At 46.1% G+C, this 16,510-nt stretch overlaps 1 protein-coding gene across 7 annotated transcripts in view; it reads right to left on the bottom strand.

The window, feature by feature from the left end:
• Positions 1-16,510, bottom strand: part of GRID2IP (Grid2 interacting protein) — a 316,826-nt gene that overhangs the window by 171,321 nt on the left and 128,995 nt on the right. For 6 of the 7 annotated variants that reach the window (XM_063934719.1, XM_063934722.1, XM_063934721.1 and 3 more), the window contains one exon: positions 7,661-7,815. The exons of the other annotated variant lie outside the window; for it this stretch is intronic. In XM_063934719.1, the coding sequence (XP_063790789.1) occupies positions 7,661-7,815 (155 nt within the window). The remainder of the gene's footprint in view (positions 1-7,660; positions 7,816-16,510) is intronic. 7 annotated transcript variants of the gene reach the window in all.

Genomic DNA, 16,510 nt, shown 5'->3' with positions numbered 1-16,510 from the left:
TCTATTAGATTCTAGCATTGAGTGAGCACTAGTAGTCCGTGTGAGCAGTAGTGCTTCTAGGACTGTGTGAGCGATAGTAGTCTGTGTGAGCTCTATTAGATTTTAGCATTGAGTGAGCACTAGTAGTCCGTGTGAGCAGTAGTGCTTCTAGGACTGTGTAAGCGATAGTAGTCTGTGTGAGCGTTAGTGATTCTAGCACTGTGTGAGCGATAGTAGTCTGTGTGAACACTAGTAGATTCTAGCACTGTGTGAGCACTAGTAGTCTGTGTGAGCAGTAGTGCTTCTAGGACTGTGTGAGCGATAGTAGTCTGTGTGAGCTCTATTAGATTTTAGCATTGAGTGAGCACTAGTAGTCCGTGTGAGCAGTAGTGCTTCTAGGACTGTGTAAGCGATAGTAGTCTGTGTGAGCGTTAGTGATTCTAGCACTGTGTGAGCGATAGTAGTCTGTGTGAACACTAGTAGATTCTAGCACTGTGTGAGCACTAGTAGTCTGTGTGAGCAGTAGTGCTTCTAGGACTGTGTGAGCGATAGTAGTCTGTGTGAGCGTTAGTGATTCTAGCACTGTGTGAGCGATAGTAGTCTGTGTGAGCACTACTGATTCTAGCACTGTGTGAGCACTAGCAGTCTGTGTGAGCGCTAGTAGATTCTAGCACTGTGTGAATGCTAGTAGTCTGTGTGAACACTAGTGATTCTAGCACTGTGTGAACACTAGTAGTCTGTGTGAGCGCTAGTGATTCTAGCACTGTGTGAGTGATAGTAGTCTGTGTGAGCTCTATTAGATTCTAGCATTGAGTGAGCACTAGTAGTCTGTGTGATCACTAGTGATTCTAGCCCTGTGTGCGCGCTAGTAGTCTGTGTGAGCGCTATTTTAGCACTGTGTGAGCACTAGTGATTCTACCACTGTGTGAGCGCTAGCAGTCTATGTGAGCGCTAGTAGATACATGCACTGTGCTAGAGTCTACTGCGCATGCGCAGGTCTCCAGGAAAATTATGCAATGTCCATTTTCCCGGCTATTTCCCTACTGCGCATGGGACAATGGTGGCCGCACCATTTTCCCAGTGATTTTGCAGTGCTGTGGAGCAGACACGTGACTCTGGAGTGGTAAGTACTGAAGAAATGGGTGCAGCATGTGCTGTGTGGGTCACTGTGGACCCTAGGGGCCCATGTGCACTGCACCTATTATAGATACGCCACTGCGCATTAGGCGTAAAGTTTAGAGGGGGGAAAAGGGCATGCAAAAATAGCGCACTTGTTGCACAAAAACTAATTTTATATTTTACATTACTGCCACTTTAAAACTGAAACATCGGTGGCTTTGAAAAGTATAACTTAAGCTACCTACACACTATTCGAGTCATTGGGTGATTTTTTGTGTCAGGGCATGATATCGGCAGCATATACTAAACAATTTTATTTTTAATAAGTTATCGATTTTCTGCCACATCTCAATGAATTTGCATATGTCCGCCCACAAGGAGGATGAGGTAATCGGGATAAACCGTAGGAAATATGGGCAAATTCATGTGAATGGCCACAACCTGCACGATATTGGGACCTTTTGGCAGATATCATTAGACTGAACAATCGGATAATTGAAGCCGAGTGTTTCTGCCCGTTTTTGGATCGTTTTATCAGTGTTTGGGCAAAATGATCATGCCTACACACTACACAATAAAACAGGCCAATCACCTGATTGTTGGCAAATTGACCCAATAACTGTATAGTGTGTGCCTGGCTTTAGCAAATGTATCCCATAGACTTGGGCCTACAGTAGACAATATTTTTGCATTTGCACATCTTGGTTTTCTACTTTCTACATTAATAATGTACTACAGGTTGAGTATCCCATATCCAAATATCCGAAATACGAAATATTCCGAAATACGGACTTTTTTGAGTGAGAGTGAGATAGTGAAACTTTTGTTTTTTGATGGCTCAATGTACACAAACCTTGTTTAATACACAAAGTTATAAAAAATATTTTATTAAATGACCTTCAGGCTGTGTGTATAAGGTGTATATAAAACATAAATGAATTGTGTGAATGTAGACACACTTTGTTTAATGCACAAAGTTATAAAAAATATTGGCTAAAGTGATTACTGTGTGTATAAGGTGTATATGTAACATATAAGCATTCTGTGCTTAGACTTGGTTCCCATCACCACGATATATCATTATGGTATGCAATTATTCCAAAATACGGAAAAATCCGATATCCAAAATACCTCTGGTCCCAAGCATTTTGGATACGGGATACTCAACCTGTATTTGCATATATGAAACATGTAGCATCAGGTAAGTGAAGTGATAGCCACGAGAAGGTAGACAAGACATTCACAAGGAACCAATAACATAACTGAGGCGCTTTAGGCCACATATTCATGAAGTATAATGATATTTATGAGGTACTGATATTCAGCAAAATGGTTGCCCCCATGCAGTGTATTGGTAACTAATGCTCATAGGCCCACATTCAGATGTAATAGCTTGCGAGATGGCCGGAACTCCGACACTATGGCCGAACTCTTACGTTTTTAGAAGCAGCAAATGTTTACAAGGCAAAACCTGGTTAGTTATGCCTTGTAAACATTTGCTGCTGTAAAAAAAAAACATCCTGCCTGTGGCTGGAGTTGCGGCTCATGCAGCAAAGTACAGATGTTCGGTACTTTGCGCATGCGCCAGACCTGTACTGCACACTACGGCATCAGACTGTTAGTGATTGACAGTCTGACGCTGTTTTGGAGTGGGGAGGGGACGGCGTCGGCCTCCGTTTCTCCAAACGTAAGTGTGTCGTCACTGTTGCAGGGGAGGAAAGAGGCTAGGAGGACCCCATGGGTCACGCAGCCGGCCGAAGGTGTCATAAATGATCCGATACTGCGTTCTAGGACACAGCTCGGATCAGTAATGCAGCTGGTGGCGCCGGGTCCCGTGCTGCATTACCATATAAGTGCTATGGCTGCTGCTTCTAAGTAAGCAGCAGCGAGAACACCTCCAGCCACATTTGAATGAGGGCCATTAGGTGAAGTTCAATAATTCTGCCATTCATACACAAGCCTCTTCCATTATGAAGCAGGCACAAAACTTTGTATAGGAATTGTCTCATTTATTATTATTATTATTATTATTATTATTAATAATAATAATCATTTTGTGACAATTTCTCAGCGATCGGATAGGACACACCCATTGGCTGATAATACTCTGGAGCACTCTGCTACAATTCATTTGCAGAGATTAGCTGGTAAATCTTCTTCCCAGGCTTAGCTTGCATTTGCATTAACCCTTTGGAGCCTGGATCGTTCCCCAGCATCCCTGCTTCAGAAGTTACAGCAGAGATTACTACGAGACCAGCTGCTCTCCTGCGCTCGCTGAATGGCTGCCTGAGCATTAATGCACAGCCCTGTTTAGATAGCGTTCTCTATTTTTATAGCACTGCCACAAGGGAGCCCATTTCACTGGATCGGTGCTATATTTATCTGTACGAACCTTCATCTTCTGAAATATTTATTAGTATAGCCAGGGATAAAATTATCTATCCACGCCGTGCGACCCACCTTGCTACAGCACACAGAAACTTCCATGAGTAGAATTAAATAGAACGTGCAGTTTTCAAGAACTCAACCTAACATAACAGAACCTTCATAAGCTTTCCTATCCAATTACATCCCCAGTGTACAGTCCGCACATATCCTCACAGATTTTCTCTTTTCTTCATTTTCCCTTCCTCCTGACCCCGGTTCATCTTTGCTCTGTGACCATATCATGCAGCCCATCAAAAACCTTTGCAATCTGGTGAACAATTATGCAATAGATAGCGCCTATCATTGCGTATCCATGCCTATTTCCCTATAGAAAAATCTTGCGAGCAATGCCTTCCTACCTCTATTGTTTGTTATCACCCAGTTTTGTTTTCTCATTGTTGTTTCCAATTGTAAAGCGCAACGGAATTTGCTACGTTATATAAAAAAGTTTTTCATAAATAAATAAAATAAACTCAAAAGTTCTCATTTAGGCACAAAATGCTCCTTGGTGACATCATGCAACTTTGTTCTGATTGGCCAAGATCTGTGCCAAAGTTAATTTATTTCGATAGTGAGATGGTAGAATTTGCGTAGGAGCAGACGTTTGCATTGGCTAAGTAATGAGTAAGCGCGCTGGTGCGTTTAACTTTGTAGGGAACAGGACAGAAATTAGATTTTATTTTGTGGGGTAAGAACACAGAAATAAGATGAAGGGGGGTGGAGAAGGCACATTTATACTTTTTATAGATGCTTACCCTGCTTTGCGGAATGGCACACAGTTTCTTTGACTTTCCCAAACAAACAAAAAAAACAACACTTTATTTACACCAGGATCAGTCTTTAGTTGCAGCTGCTGTGCACAAATATGCTAATGCCATAGGAGGCGCCTGAAGTCAAAAGACGCCCACTCCAGGCATCTCAACATCGGACCACCTTCGCAACCATCGGCCGCAGTCATCAGCCATCTGAGTAAGCCTAATGGGCACCTCATTTCCACTGCCAAAGCCAGTAAATCTGCGTCGGAAGATGCGGACACTGTATCGGCAAACCTCAAAAACAGGACGACGCCCCCGCTTTTTAAGAAAGCAGTCCATCACCACCCTGCCCCCGGTCAATCATACTACGGCTTCTGGGCACTGCGATCATCGTCACATCCGCAGATCTGCCCACGTGCAGTACAGGTCTGGTGCAAGAGCAGATCAAAATACATTGGAGCTGTACGTGAACATCTGTGAATTGGGCCCAGAGTTCCTCTTCTGACCGTGTGGTCTGAGACAGAGCTGGACAATGGGATAAGTGATCCATGTCACAAGGATTATAAACATTTAGGGCAACACAGGGAAAAGTTCTACATCCTTCCATTGATACGTTTTGTTAATGATTTGTTTTTCATACTGTACATTTATTTGTAAATGCTGTTTTGATTGTATATGCAGCAGCCCAACTCTGTTTGGGGGTGGAAAGCGGAAGTTACTGTTCATTATGTTTTATTATCTTTCGTTTACATGGTGCAACAAGGGTTCTTTTGCACAGAACAAAGGGAATAAAACAATAAATATAAATCAATAAACAATATAATAAATCAATAAACTGACATTAGTACATTAGACAATTTAGACAAGTTTACAAATCTAGATGAAAACATAATTACATAAATACAATCAGCAAGTTACACAATATTCTGCGTAGGTAAATAATGTACACACACTGTTCTGAATGCGCAGGGTGAATTTGCGCACGTGACACTACGCAGACCGGTTTAGCACTGATTTAGCAGCAGCCTTTCCCCCCATCTCACTAAGCAATCTCGAGTAAACAATAAAAGTAAGCTGAAACCAATAAAAAAAACAAGAGTTGATTTTATTAATGTACACAGTATCATCACTGTACAGAGCAGACACAGGTAACCCTTACACAGAGACAGGGGTGAGACATGCTGCAGGGAAAGGGTGACACAGAAGCATGCCTGACATTGGGACTGTCCGCAGCAACAGGATCCTGCTCTGCTGTTTGCGCCTAAAGCGCCTCTCTCAGCTTTTTGCTATTTGAGGATTTGTGAATTACAATCTCGTGATCAACAGAAGACAGAAATAGAACAAGGAAAGAGAGGAGAAAACAAGCTTTTACCAGGTTACCTTCTGGGGAAAGGAAAGAAACAGAAGATGGACAATGTATATCTTGGGCTGCGTAATGTGAAACAGAATGAGTCATTACCAGCTACAGTCCAATGGACCTAATTCAGAGCTGATTGCTATTGTGCGAATTTGCAGAGGTTTGCGATCGAATAGTCGCCGCCCAGACAGAGTAAAAAAAAATCTGCCTGTGCAAGTCTGCATACGCCATGCAAAATGCTTTGCAAACGCTGGTTAGCTGCAAATCCGTTCGCAACTCACTCACCATCGAATTATTTTTCCAGTCGGCGCGTAGCCCAGGACCTAGTCCTACAGGCTGATCGGGCCAGAGCCGATGTCACACACCCTCCCTGAAAACGCTTGGGAACGCCTGGGTTTTTCCTGACACTCCCAGAAAACAGGCAGTTTCCACCCCCAAATGTCCACTTCCTGTCAATCAACCTGCGTACGCCTAGCGATCAGAAAAGATGCAGGATTTTTTGCCGTTTGGCCTCACGCCTGTGCATTACGATCTGTATACATGCAGTCATTCGATAATCACCGCATTGTGATTTCGCACAACAGCGATCAGGTCTGAATAAGGCCCAATATACAGAGGAATAAATGAATAGTTACAAGTCTCTATGATCCCAATGGCTCAAATACTGAATGAGAATGAGATCTGAAGCTAAATTAAAGCCATGCAACTGTAATGGGGCCCCATGTACAGCAGCCACAGGGGCCCCAAACTTGTGCAGCTAAGGACCCATCTCTTTACCTGTATACTCATAAAGGCAAAGTTGTGCCACCATGAGTATTCAGAGCTGCACGCATATTATGCCATCAGCAACATTTAATCCAGTGGATGGACACGTCTGCAGCAAAGAGGCGGCAGTCGTCATCAATAACTCACATGCTTGTACTCCGTTTATGGAACTGCAAAATATACATCTCGCCGCCGACGCATGTCAGATATAAGTCGCAACTCATGTGCGCATCTACATACCCTTGTTGTACTGCACTTCCCTGCTAACAGCCCTGATCTGACTCACAGGGGCCACAAGGGCAAGATATGTGCAATCCTAAATATGGGCATTAATCACCGCTTTACATCACACAAATGCACATACGTACAACTCTGAATCATACCTTGATGTCCACGTAAATGCAACGTACAGGGAGGTGTGTTAGCGCACGCACGGAGACGGTCCATCTTCTGGGAGTGTAGCAGGCATGTCGGTGGTACACACAGACACTCAGATACTCACCTAGGAAGCAGAAACGGATGGACGGAGAAACGGGCAACTAATGATGGTGTCTGAGGACGCACCAATAAGTAATTACAGCGCGTGGGGACGCTGGAAGAGGGCATCTCAATCCTTGCACATTCAGAGGTGCGGATGGGCCAGGGAAGGAATCTGTAGCGGCATTTGCATAAAGTCACAGAGTGGTGACCACCAAAAGACCCAGCTGCGGGGGCTTCGGGTGAGGAATCTGTGTGGTACTGTGGGGAACACTGGGGCAGATTTATTAAGCTCGGTGAAGTGATAGGTGATAACACACCAGCCAGTCTGCTCCTAACTGTCATTTTTCAAACCCAGCCTGTGACATGGCAGTTAGGATCTGATTGGCTGGTCCTTTATCACCTTCCACTTTATCACTTCACCGAGCTTAATAAATCTGCCCCTATGTTTTGTAATCTCATGGTGTGTCGTCTGCCCATGATGGGTTAGCACCATCTAATGAGCCATATACATTGTCACTGGACCAGCATTCTCTCTATATGGGGACTCACCCTCATTTCTGACTTTAGACTGTCCATGGTCACTCTTTCCACTTGGCAGGAACCCACACACCAAACTTATATTGCCATCTAGCCCTTTCTTTAAAGCAATTGAGAATTAAATATGTAGGCGTAACAAACACTGTCTGTCATCGTCTTGCAGCCAACCTCTGCTTAGATACATTACATAGCATGACTGATATGAAATGAAGCATTCAGAACACACTAGAGAGTAGGATACCTGATGTTGTCAAACAGACGGTGCTGAGACTCCTCGGTTAGTATCATGGGTAACATATATGCCAAGCGATCCACTTTTCTATCCTGAGCGTACTGCTTCAACAGAGCAAACACCTTCTCCTTCAAAGCGGGCTGATCTCCCAGGACCTCATCAAGCTGTAGGACAATGCCCGGGGACAGAGAGACAAGGATCAGAAAGAGCACACAACTGAAGGTGACGTCAGACTGAGACTCTATCTATGCCTCATTTACTTTGTACTGTACAATTTACTGACATTACCAGGGGCAGGTGACATAGAGGGACATTATAATCTACTGTACATTACTTCTACTGCAAAGCTGCTGACGTCACTGTCATCAACACAGAAATATACACCGGGCCTATGGGGTATCCCGATGACCTACTGTTGTCAATTTACATGTGAATGCACCTGAGTGCTAGGGTCCCCAGCTGCAATACGCACGCAAAGCTCTATATGGCCAGATTATGGAACACATGTGCAGTAGGGTACCTATTGGTCATTAAATATTTACCGCACAGTCCCCCAAAACACCTGTCATTTTTTTGAAAGGGGAAGACAACGGCTATTTGTATTTAATTGAACTTAATTGCTGCTTTTATTTTGTATTTGCATCTATATTTAAATTTATTATACATGGTAAATACTCTTAGTATTTTATAATAACACCGTCCAGACACAGGTAGGCTCAGGGGCGTTTTAAGAGGTGAGGCCCCCTTCAATGTATAGTATTATAGATACGCCAGTGGACAGACTGTCTTAAGGTGCCCGTACACTAGTGCGATTTTGCCCGATTTAATCCGAATCTGACGCTTCGGGACCATAAATCGGATGAAAACGGGCAAATCGCATGTGCTTTACCTCCGATCTGATCCGATGTGCGGTCCTGTGGGCATCAAATCGGAGCCCCTAGATCGGAAGTACTGCACTATACATGTCTCGGATCCAGCAGCCATGGCTGGGATTGCATACGATACATTGTATGCAAAAGGGGTGTAGTACGGCTGACCGGCGGTCTCCTGACCGCCGGTCAACTTACAGACGCCGGGATCCCGGCAACATACCGACGCCGGGATCCCGGCGGGGAGGGGCGAGTGCAGCAAGACCCTTGCGGGCTCGCTGCGCTCGCCACGCTGCGGGCTCGGTGGCGACCTGTGCTCGCCACGGGTTCTATTCCCACTCTATGGGTGTCGTGGACACCCACAAGTGGAAATAGTCCCTGTTGGTCGGCATGCCGACCATCGGGACAGAGACCCGTCGGGCTGGTGGAGGAGGTCATGTGACTGTCGGTCAGCTGACCGGCGGTCACATGAATACCACCCATGCAAAAGGGAAAGCATATGATGTATTGTATGCGATTCTGCCGTCCGGGAAGCTGCCGGGCGGTTTGTCAAAGTCGAAAAATATCATTATTCTCATGCCTTGTACTAACCCCATGCGCTTGCCCGCTGCACATTCTCTCCCGTGCGTGCGCATATTCGCAGTTGCGTGACGGCGCCTCCACGGTCATGCGCTCAGGCGCGTGGTATGTGCATTTACGGTAGAGTTTGTGTGCGTCTGGCGGGCAACTCGATCGTTACATAATTAATCCAAATAGTGTATTTTATAGGTTATGGTCTCCTTAATAATATCAGTAAGTTTGTTTAGTGTAACTGGTTCATGGACAGAGAGATCCCTCTTTACATGATACGAAGGGTCAGACAGGTTTTGGGCAGTGGTGTTTAGTATGCAACGGTAGAGTATATTATTAGTAACATTCCGGTGTTGGTTTGAAAGAGATTAATCGCTCCTGCGAATAGTTATGGTTATAAGAAGTTTATGGACATTTACTGTATTTGCAATTCATTATCCATGCGGCGGGAATCCTGAGATTCCCTCCCACGTGAGCAGTATGAAATAGTCACAGCCCACCTGTTTGAATCAACCTATGACCTTTTGTTATAATGTGAAGACAGATTCCTGTGTCCAATGAACAATGAGATTGTAGGCCCCTTTGTAGTGTACTGTATGTAGTGTATATAAGAACAGCCAGCCAGGGCCAGCTCAGTCTACTCTCCACAACGGTTTTCATCATTGACTAACTAGAGAGCTGGTACCAGGACTGCGCAGCGATCATTCCCCAGTGTGTAAGTTTTGCTCTGTAACCAACTTGTTCTCTGTTTGTATTTGCCATACTCTCTCTCTCTGTTATTGTTACGCTGTTGTATATTGTATAAGTTCAGTTATTTTGTTTAGGTGTTTCATGTTAGTGCTGTAGTGTATAAGCTGTAACTGTTTTCCCCTTTTACATACTAAAATCATCTAGATAAAGGTTTTGGAACCTTACAAGGTATTGTGTGTTTATCATTACATTGCTAAGGGTATTCGGAGCGTCTCAATCGCTCAAGCGGCTTTTATATAATAGAGGTTAATTAGTGTTACATTGTGTTAACATTACAAGACCAAAGGTTTACAGTATAGGGTCAGCCTTTCATTGTGTTGCATACAAGATTTACTGTGTGTCATTCTGTGAGCGTCTGCGCCGCTCGTGTTCCTCTTGTGGGCACAGCGTCCGCTACGCTAGTAGCGTAGCATTACGGTACTCGGACTGCCTATAGCGTGCTCGATACCCAGCGTAAGCCGTGAGCGAACGTGCCGCTCGTGCGTCTCGACCACGGCCTAGCGTCTGCTACGCTAAGTGCGTACCCTTACGGTACCCCGTACGCCCATTGCGTACTGAGTCTCTTACCAATATATAGTGAATGTTATAAGATAAATAATTAGCTTTATCAATTGGCGGCTCGTCCGTCCTCCACATATCCGCTCTAGCGAACACAAGCAGACTTTATCTGTCAGCAAAGGGCGGGAAGGCGTATCCCTTCGTATCCGTGTTGGTGGTGAGGGATACGGCAGTGCTGACTAGATAAGCGTCTGCATCGCTACGCTGTAGGAGTGCTGGTGGAATCCGGAACCGGAAGGTAAGAACAGTACGCTATTGTCTTTCAAAACTGTTTTATTCCTGTTTGATACACATTGCGTACGCAACACACGCACACACCTGCATTTGTCATTTGTGTAATTTCACATCTCGCTTTCCTGTTTGCCATTTATCATTGATAACGTGCTGAGAAAGATTTGGGAGTTAAAAGTAAAATTAATACGTAAGGGAGTAATTTGTAAAACACGCACACGGCTTTGCCTAAGATACAAGGGAAATCTGTGTGGTGTTCAGTAAATGATTACAGTTAAATATCATTTGCATTGATAGAAACGTGTTACTTGTGTTACTGTGGACGTGTCTGGCCTGTGTACACGTGTCCCTAGCAAAGGGCGGGACAAGCGTACGCGACGCAAGGGCTTACACACGTAGCGTATATTACGCAACGGAGCGTATGGGTACGCCCACGTAATACAAATCACACAATAGTATTGTTTTAGTAGGCGATACGAAAGAAACGCGATAATAGCGCAAGTCAATCTCAGTGTCCTAAATTTTAGCGTAAATAATCCTTCTCTAGTTGTAACTCCTTTCGGGACTAGACTGCGATACTGAATGAAAGGGATTTCTGCGCAGAAACGAAAGTAAAGAGTATATGAGGTGAAAGAGTGTGTATATATATATATATAAGTTTCTCATTTTTGGGTGGAACCACAGGAAATCGAGTTCTCGTGAGGTACATTCGTGAAAGTGACAGCGCGGTGGCTTGGGAGGCATCCCTTGTTAAACATATTAAAATAATAAGAATTTACTCACCGGTAATTCTATTTCTCGTAGTCCGTAGTGGATGCTGGGACTCCGTAAGGACCATGGGGAATAGCGGCTCCGCAGGAGACTGGGCACAACTATAAAGAAAGCTTTAGACTACTGGTGTGCACTGGCTCCTCCCACTATGACCCTCCTCCAGACTTCAGTTAGGATACTGTGCCCGGAAGAGCTGACACAATAAGGAAGGATTTTGAATCCCGGGTAAGACTCATACCAGCCACACCAATCACACCGTATAACTCGTGATACAATACCCAGTTAACAGTATGATAACAACTGAGCCTCTCAACAGATGGCTCAACAATAACCCTTTAGTGAAACAATAACAATATACAAGTATTGCAGACAATCCGCACTTGGGATGGGCGCCCAGCATCCACTACGGACTACGAGAAATAGAATTACCGGTGAGTAAATTCTTATTTTCTCTGACGTCCTAAGTGGATGCTGGGACTCCGTAAGGACCATGGGGATTATACCAAAGCTCCCAAACGGGCGGGAGAGTGCGGATGACTCTGCAGCACCGAATGGGCAAACTCTAGGTCCTCCTCAGCCAGGGTGTCAAACTTGTAGAACTTAGCAAACGTGTTTGACCCCGACCAAGTAGCTGCTCGGCAAAGTTGAAGAGCCGAGACCCCTCGGGCAGCCGCCCAAGAAGAGCCCACCTTCCTCGTGGAATGGGCTTTCACTGATTTAGGATGCGGCAGTCCAGCCGCAGAATGTGCAAGCTGAATCGTACTACAGATCCAGCGAGCAATAGACTGCTTTGAAGCAGGTGCACCCAACTTGTTGGGCGCATACAGGATAAAGAGCGAGTCAGTCTTTCTGACTCCAGCTGTCCTGGAAACATAGATTTTCAGGGCCATGACTACGTCCAACAACTTGGAAGCCTCCAAGTCTTTTGTAGCCGCAGGCACCACGATAGGTTGGTTCAGATGAAAAGCTGATACCACTTTAGGGAGAAACTGGGGACGAGTCCTCAATTCTGCCATATCCATATGGAAAATCAGATAAGGGCTTTTACATGACAAAGCCGCCAATTCTAACACACGCCTGGCCGAAGCCAAGGCCAACAACATGACCACTTTCCACGTGAGATATTTCAAATCCACGGTTTTCAGTGGCTCAAACCAATGTGACTTTAGGAAATCCAACACCACGTTGAGATCCCAAGGTGCCACTGGAGGCACAAAAGGGGGCTGAATATGCAGCACTCCCTTAACAAAAGTCTGAACTTCAGGTAGTGAAGCCAGTTCTCTCTGGAAGAAAATCGATAGAGCCGAAATCTGGACCTTAATGGAACCCAATTTAAGGCCCATAGTCACTCCTGACTGTAGGAAGTGCAGGAAACGGCCCAGCTGAAATTCCTCCGTTGGGGCCTTCCTGGCCTCACACCACGCAACATATTTTCGCCATATGCGGTGATAATGGTTTGCGGTTACTTCTTTCCTAGCTTTAATCAGCGTAGGAATGACTTCCTCCGGAATGCCCTTTTCCTTCAGGTTCCGGTGTTCAACCGCCATGCCGTCAAACGCAGCCGCGGTAAGTCTTGGAACAGACAGGGCCCCTGCTGCAGCAGGTCTTGTCTGAGCGGTAGAGGCCATGGGTCCTCTGAGATCATTTCTTGAAGTTCCGGGTACCAAGCTCTTCTTGGCCAATCCGGAACAATGAGTATAGTTCTTACTTCTCTTCTCCTTATTATCCTGAGTACCTTTGGTATGAGAGGAAGAGGAGGGAACACATAAACCGACCGGTACACCCACGGTGTCACTAGAGCGTCCACAGCTATCGCCTGTGGGTCTCTTGACCTGGCGCAATACTTTTCTAGCTTTTTGTTTAGGCGGGACGCCATCATGTCCACCTGTGGCCTTTCCCAACGGTTTACAATCATTTGAAAGACTTCTGGATGAAGTCCCCACTCTCCCGGGTGGAGGTCGTGCCTGCTGAGGAAGTCTGCTTCCCAGTTGTCCACTCCCGGAATGAACACTGCTGACAGTGCTAACATGTGATTTTCCGCCCATCGGAGAATCCTTGTGGCTTCTGCCATTGCCGTCCTGCTTCTCGTGCCGCCCTGTCGGTTTACATGGGCGACCGCCGTGATGTTGTCTGACTGGATCAGTACCGGCTGGTTTTGAAGCAGGGGTTTTGCCTGACTTAGGGCATTGTAAATGGCCCTTAGTTCCAGAATATTTATGTGCAGGGAAGTCTCCTGACTTGACCATAGTCCTTGGAAGTTTCTTCCCTGTGTGACTGCACCCCAGCCTCGAAGGCTGGCATCCGTGGTCACCAGGACCCAGTCCTGTATGCCGAATCTGCGGCCCTCTTGAAGATGAGCACTCTGCAGCCACCACAGCAGAGACACCCTTGTCCTTGGAGACAGGGTTATCAGCCGATGCATCTGAAGATGCGATCCGGACCACTTGTCCAACAGGTCCCACTGAAAGGTTCTTGCATGAAACCTGCCGAATGGAATCGCTTCGTAGGAAGCTACCATCTTTCCCAGGATCCGCGTGAAGTGATGCGCCGACACCTGTTTTGGTTTTAGGAGGCCTCTGACTAGAGATGACAGCTCCTTGGCCTTCTCCTCCGGGAGAAACACTTTTTTCTGTTCTGTGTCCAGTAGCATCCCCAGGAACAGTAGACGTGTCGTAGGAACCAGCTGTGACTTTGGAATGTTTAGAATCCAGCCGTGCTGTTGTAGCACCTCCCGAGATAGTGCTACCCCGACCAACAACTGCTCCCTGGACCTCGCCTTTATCAGGAGATCGTCCAAGTACGGGATAATTAAAACTCCCTTCTTTCGAAGGAGTATCATCATTTCGGCCATTACCTTGGTAAAGACCCTCGGAGCCGTGGATAGACCGAACGGCAACGTCTGGAATTGGTAATGACAATCCTGTACCACAAATCTGAAGTACTCCTGGTGAGGATGGTAAATGGGGACATGCAGGTAAGCATCCTTGATGTCCAGTGATACCATGTAATCCCCCTCGTCCAGGCTTGCAATAACCGCCCTGAGCGATTCCATCTTGAACTTGAATTTTTTTATATATGTGTTCAAGGATTTCAAATTTAAAATGGGTCTCACCGAACCGTCCGGTTTCGGTACCACAAACATTGTGGAATAGTAACCCCGTCCTTGTTGAAGTAGGGGTACCTTTACTATCACCTGTTGTGAATACAGCTTGTGAATTGCCTGTAACACTGCCTCCCTGCCTGAGGGAGTGGTTGGTAAGGCAGATTTGAGGAAACGGCGGGGGGGAGACATCTCGAATTCCAGCTTGTACCCCTGAGATACTATTTGAAAGATCCAGGGATCCACCTGTGAGCGAGCCCACTGATTGCTGAAATATTTGAGACGGGCCCCCACCGTACCTGGCTCCGCCTGTGGAGCCCCAGCGTCATGCTGTGGACTTAGAGGAAGCGGGGGAGGACTTTTGCTCCTGGGAACTGGCTGTATGCTGCAGCTTTTTTCCCCTACCTCTGCCTCTGGGCAGAAAGGACGCGCCCTTAACCCGCTTGCCCCTATTGGGCCGAAAGGACTGTACCTGATAATACGGTGCTTTCTTTGGCTGTGAGGGAACATGGGGTAAAAAGGTAGACTTCCCAGCTGTTGCTGTGGAAACGAGGTCCGAGAGACCATCCCCGAACAACTCCTCACCCTTATAAGGCAGAACTTCCATGTGCCTTTTGGAATCTGCATCTCCTGTCCACTGCCGAGTCCATAACCCTCTCCTGGCAGAAATGGACATTGCACTAATTTTGGATGCCAGTCGGCAAATATCCCTCTGTGCATCCCTCATGTATAAAAGTGCGTCTTTAATATGCTCTACGGTTAGCAATATAGTGTCCCTGTCTAGGGTATCAATATTTTCCGACAGGGAATCTGACCATGCAGCTGCAGCACTGCACATCCATGCTGAAGCAATAGCTGGTCTCAGTATAACACCTGTGTGTGTATATATAGACTTCAGGATAGCCTCCTGCTTTCTATCAGCAGATTCCTTCAGGGCGGCCGTATCCGGAGACGGTAGTGCCACCTTCTTTGATAAGCGTGTGAGCGCTTTATTCACTCTAGGGGATGTTTCCCAACGTGCCCTATCCTCTAGCGGGAAAGGGTACGCCATTAGTAACCTCTTAGAAATTACCAGTTTCTTATCAGGGGAAGCCCACGCTTCTTCACACACTTCATTTAACTCCTCAGATGAAGGAAAAGCTACTGGTAGTTTTTTCTCTCCAAACATAATACCCTTTTTTGTGGTACCGGGGGTAACATCAGAAATGTGCAACACATTTTTCATTGCCTCAATCATGTAACGTGTGGCCCTACTGGAAGTTACATTAGTCTCATCGTCGTCGACACTGGAGTCAGTATCCGTGTCGACATCTGTGTCTGCCATCTGAGGAAGCGGGCGTTTTAGAGCCCCTGATGGCTTTTGAGACGCCTGGGCAGGCACAGGCTGAGAAGCCGGCTGTCCCACATTTGGTATGTCGTCAAACCTTTTATGCAAGGAGTCGACACTGTCGCGTAATTCCTTCCACAGCACCATCCACTCAGGTGTCGACCCCGCAGGGGGTGACATCACATTTACAGGCATCTGCTCCGCCTCCACATAAGCATCCTCATCAAACATGTCGACACAGCCGTACCGACACACCGCATACACACAGGGAATGCTCTGACAACAAAGCCCTTTGGGGAGACAGAGAGAGAGTATGCCAGCACACACCAGAGCGCTATATAACACAGGGATCCCACTATAAATGAGTGTTTTCCCTTATAGCTGCTTTTTATATATATATATATATATATATATATACACTGCGCCTAAATTTAGTGCCCCCCCTCTCTTTTTTACCCTTCTGTAGCTTGCAGACTGCAGGGGAGAGCCAGGGAGCTTCCTTCCAGCGGAGCTGTGAGGGAAAAATGGCGCCAGTGTGCTGAGGGAGATGGCCGCGCCCCTTTTCCGGCGGACTTCTCCCGCTTTTTCTGGAATTCTGGCAGGGGTATTTTTACATCTATATAGCCTCTAGGACTATATATGATGCAGAATTGCCAGCCAAGGTGTCTTATGTTGCCCTCAGG

The sequence above is a fragment of the Pseudophryne corroboree genome, chromosome 7 (genome assembly GCF_028390025.1).
Source record: "Pseudophryne corroboree isolate aPseCor3 chromosome 7, aPseCor3.hap2, whole genome shotgun sequence".
Taxonomy (NCBI): Eukaryota; Metazoa; Chordata; class Amphibia; order Anura; family Myobatrachidae; genus Pseudophryne; species Pseudophryne corroboree.
Note: the sequence above shows the minus strand (reverse complement) of the source record. Positions and strands in the feature narration are given on the sequence as shown.